Source organism: Cucurbita pepo, chromosome LG12, assembly GCF_002806865.2.
Source record: "Cucurbita pepo subsp. pepo cultivar mu-cu-16 chromosome LG12, ASM280686v2, whole genome shotgun sequence".
Lineage (NCBI taxonomy): Eukaryota > Viridiplantae > Streptophyta > Magnoliopsida > Cucurbitales > Cucurbitaceae > Cucurbita > Cucurbita pepo.
This window is the reverse complement of record NC_036649.1, coordinates 3,971,761-3,976,570: the sequence shown is the minus strand read 5'-3', so window position 1 is coordinate 3,976,570 and position 4,810 is coordinate 3,971,761. Positions and strand designations below refer to the sequence as shown.

Below are 4,810 nucleotides of genomic sequence, written 5' to 3'. Positions count from 1 at the left end.
CCGTAACATGATCTAGAATTTTGCCTAAGAAATCATATTGATCCGATCTACAGATTGAAAGATATGAAAATCGGAAAAGGGGACTGTGTTACGGATTACATCTCGAGAAAATTCTCGAAACCGAGTACATCTTAGGAGGCATGAAATGGATTACATCTCCAGAAAAAAAAAAAGAAAAAAAAAAAAGAAACAAGAACCTCTTAAACCGATTTATGTAATGTTCCATGAACAAGATTTGAACCAAATTTTTTAGTATGAATTTGACACCCAATGGCTCTAGCATTTTCCTGACATCTTTTGCAATATGACCACATTATTTACTCCTCATGAAGTGTTTCTAAGCAGGGAGATTATTCTTACCGATCAACATGAGTTGTTTTTAGCATATTTTGTCTTTACCCACATGTTTGTTAAGAAAATTTCAAGAGGTAGCCAAACATAATATTGTTCGAAACTAAACACGTTTAACTTTTGAGTCTTATGCTTGAAGCACCAAAGTAGGCAACATGATTTTGAGAGATAGTTTTCACTCCTAGGAGCAATTCAAAATAAGTTACTAATGTGACCATATCATTGAAGATGCAAGAAATTGTGGGGGCCATCAGATGCCAAATTTGGATTCCCAAGGTCCAAATTTTAGGTATGAGATTACATCTTAGGAGGCATGTGAGTAAGGAAAAAGCATGCTACAAAAAATGGTGTTGGTTTGTGTGGATAGTTTTCACTCTTATAAGCAATTCAAGATAAGTTGGTAATGTAGGTATGTCATGGTAGATGCAGGGGAACGTCAAGGGTATCAGTTGCTAGTTGCTGAATCCAAATTTGAAATCGTGGTCCAAATCTTAGCAGGGGCATTTGCCATTTCCAAATGGCTTATTTCCTTTTTTTTTTTTTCTTTTTCTTAAGATTTTATTCTAAACAATAAAATCAAAAGATTTAATTATGTAGTAAGGGTTGTTTGAGTTGAATAAATTTATGATCCAATTAATTGCGTTAGGTCTAAAAATATCTCAACTCGACCCAGCTAAACTCACGAACAACAAATATCTTAAGACTTGAAAACACGAAACATAGCATCATCGATCAAGACCAAATTCTGTTTTTATTTTCTCTCTTTTGTGATTTCTGTTATTTTTTGGCCTTATTTACCATGGATTTGGGCAAATTTTGATGAGTTCTGGTACATTAAACTCCTAGAACATTTAGCTACTTTTGATATTTAATTTTTATAGGACTATCGACATTTTTCCTATAACTAAACTTGGTCGGGATAAATAGGTAGATAATTCGATATTAAATGTAAATTCCTAAAATACATATTAATACTTGTCACTTAATTTTATAATCTGAAAGCTAAATTTTAACAAGTCATATCCAAAAGTTGCAACCAAAATTACAAGATTGACGAAAAAGATAGATTTAAGGACACGACTTGTTGGATTAGTCACCTCAAATTTTAATTCTTCTTTAACAATAATGATGGATCTGTGCAATATGGGAAGTAGTTAGGAGATTCAATCTAACTCATCCATTCTGTCTAAAAGATTTCTAATGGTAATTGATTTGTTTAGGGTAACTAATTGAAAGAGGAGTTAGATATTTTTGTTGGTTAAAGATTCTTTTCTTGAGTAATGGATTAGTTTTTTTTTTAATAATGGTTGTTACAATTACATTGTCTTATTTAGAATTCAAAACTAGAAGGAAAAAAACAAGACTTGGAACAATTTTATTATATAAGGTGGAGGTACTAAAAACATTAGGTTGTTCACGACACAAAGTCTCCTTCAAACAGTCGACCATCTTATTTATTTCGAAAAGTACAACAAAAGAAACTCAAAAGAATGAGAGTCAAATGGATAGAGGCGGTCTTCTTTTTTAATTAAGGTTGTCTATTATATTTGAAGTTCTATGGCAATGAACAATCCATTGGACAACATAAGGAGAGGAGCATATCTTGGGGTTCGGTCTTCCTGAAATGATAGGTTTCACATTCGTGCATTGGGAGGAAATAGGACCTTTTATTCCATTGTAAGTGAGGTCAATGTTGCTTACTTTTACATCGTCACATGGTAAGTGACGGCTGCAAATAAGTTTGATTGCCAGCAGAGTTGCAGAACTTCCTCTAATGTTCTTGAAGCTCACTGTACTAATCTTAATTTTTGAAGGAATCTGAAAATTAAAATGAGACAACAAATGGTTTATTTGTTAAGTTATAATGAAAAAATGAATGAAAGGTTCGAGAATGCGATCCATACCTGCCGATTGCACTGATTCCACGGACAATACTCTTGGTCTATTAGAATAGGGTTGCTAACATTGACCATTATAATGTCCAAAAAGTGCATATTGGTGGCGGTGCTGCTAGCAGCAGAAGCTGGCCACGTTTTGATCCTAACACCATTAGTGGTGTTAATTAACGTGCAGTTCTTTACGATGACACCTTCAACAAGTTCTTCGTTAGTGTATCTTCCAAGACTTCCGATGCTTATTCCATGTCCTGGTCTGCACGTCACGTTGGTGACTTCAATTAGTTTGCTTCCATCTCCAAGAGAAATGCAATCATCTCCAGTTGCAATTTTGGACTTTGTGATTGTGATCTTATTGGATGGACCGATGTGTATTCCATCAGAGTTTGGACTGTTTTCTGGTGCCATTATATTGATATTATGGAATCTGAGGTTGTTGCAGCTGAGGACGTTGATATGGAAGTTCTTGCTATCAAGTGATGTTATTCTCTTAACGGTTGAATTGGTGATGAAGTTGAACCTCAAACTCTAAACATTTTGTATAATCAAATAATATTTTGTGAGAGTCGGTAATGAAGCTAAAAATTTGAACAGAACCCAATAAAATTGAAAACTAAAAAAAAATTCACTTCTTCACTTGATTGTTTAAAGATTATCCTCTAGAAAATGAAGAACATTTACCAAATCGTAAATGTCAGAACATTAGAGAAGACATGTAAGAGGCCCTTTCAAAAACAACAAGATGCATGAGATTGAGAAGGAAAGCTAAAGGCATATTACTTACAACAGGGAGTTTGGGCACAATTTATGCTTTGTGGCAATCATTCCTTTTCCAAGCTGCCTTTCCTTGGCCATCAAAAACTCCTTCACCTGATAATGTCAATCTATCAACACGTGCAAAAGTGATCCAATTATCTCCCTGAAGACTTTTTTGTGTCTGCAATGTTCCTCCAAGTTGAAAGTCAATTGGGCTATTAAAAGGTCCTTCAAACTTCCCTTGCTTTACTTTAAATATCCCTTTCGGAATAAAAATTGCACTAGAACGATTGGACGTGCATGCATCCTTCCATGCATTTCCTAAAGCCTACATTTCACAAGTAACAAAAACTTATATCAAACAATTGATCAGCTCAACTAGTGATAATATTGATGTTCATATTGTATATTTACCTTCGTGATGTCAGTACCAGACACTATGTTACCATATCTTTTCAAAGGAAAAACAACATCGGCACTAGATTGAGCATCGACGGTAAGAGCTAACAATAGTAACATCAAAATTGTAGCAGCCAAGAAACTCGATTTGATCGTACTCATGAAGCCTGTGCTTTCTTTTCTTTTTTATGTATATGGTTTGAAAACTAGTGAGAGACAATGATATTTCGTTTTAGATTTGGAACTTTTTATTTATTTAATACAAATTGAAAAATAGGAATAAGTTGGGATGGAACTAAAAGAAGTTATGGATCCATTTCCCTCTCTTAATCCAAACATAAATTGATAACTAAACGTTGTTTATCGTTTCTGTAAGTTGTTCATTAATGGGTGTGTTGTAATATCTCTCTCACTAGCCTTTGAATGGTTGAATCTCAAAGAAACTGGGCATTGGCCAAACCCAACGAAGTACTAGCTTTGGGGCCACAAACATTTTTATTTATGACTACATTGGTTAGAGACTATTTTCAACCTAAAATCGTTAGAAATAAGACTTGTACAAAAGGGGGGAAAAAAAAAGCAAGAACCCGTTAAACCGATTAGTGCAATGTCCCAGGAACAGGATTTGAACCAAATTTTTTAGTATGAATTTGACACCCAGTGGCTCCAGCATTTTCCGACATCTTTTGCACTATGACCACATTATTTAATCCTCATAAAGTGTTTCAAAGAAGAGAGATTATTCTTACCGATCAACCTGAGTTGTTTTTAGCATGTTTTGCTTTACCCACATGTTTGTTAAGAAAATTTCAAGAGGTTGTCAAACATAATATTGTTCCAAACTAAACATGCTTAAAATGGTAGGCATATTATAGGCATATTGAATTTTAAGCATTTTAAGCATGTTCCAAACTAAACATGCTTAAAATGCTTAAAATGCTTAAAATGGTACCCATAAAATGACTTGTATGACTATAATAAAGAAACAAAATGGCTTGTCTCAAAGTATGGTATGTCCCTCAAATGGTAGGCATATTGAATGGGCTAAAAGAGTCATTCTCACCCATGTAAATTAAAGGACAAGCTCCCACATGTAGTAGTTCATAACTCACTCAGGATTAAGTTTGAGTCTCGTATGATCATAATGTGAAATATTAATCTTCTCAATTAATGGATTTATAAAGAAAGATTAAATATTTCTTNAAAGAGTCATTCTCACCCATTTAAATTAAAGCACAAGCTCCCACATGTAGTAGTTCATAACTCAATCAGGATTAAGTTTGAGTCTCATATGATCATAATGTGAAATATTAATCTTCTCAATTAATGGATTTATAAAGAAAGATTAAATATTTCTTGGTTCAGTCTTATACAAACTCATTGTATAGTATACTCCCACTTACATATCT

General features: G+C 33.7%; 1 protein-coding gene and 1 pseudogene across 1 annotated transcript in view; both read right to left on the bottom strand.

Annotated features, from left to right (window-relative positions):
- LOC111807032 (exopolygalacturonase-like) overlaps positions 1 to 405 on the bottom strand; it is a 9,051-nt gene extending 8,646 nt beyond the window's left edge. Inside the window, exon 1 of the mRNA XM_023692600.1 lies at positions 400 to 405. Within this exon, the coding sequence (XP_023548368.1) occupies positions 400 to 405 (6 nt within the window). The remainder of the gene's footprint in view (positions 1 to 399) is intronic.
- Positions 406 to 1,875: 1,470 nt separating this feature from the next.
- Positions 1,876 to 3,644, bottom strand: LOC111807031 (annotated as a pseudogene).
- Positions 3,645 to 4,810: the final 1,166 nt, after the last annotated feature.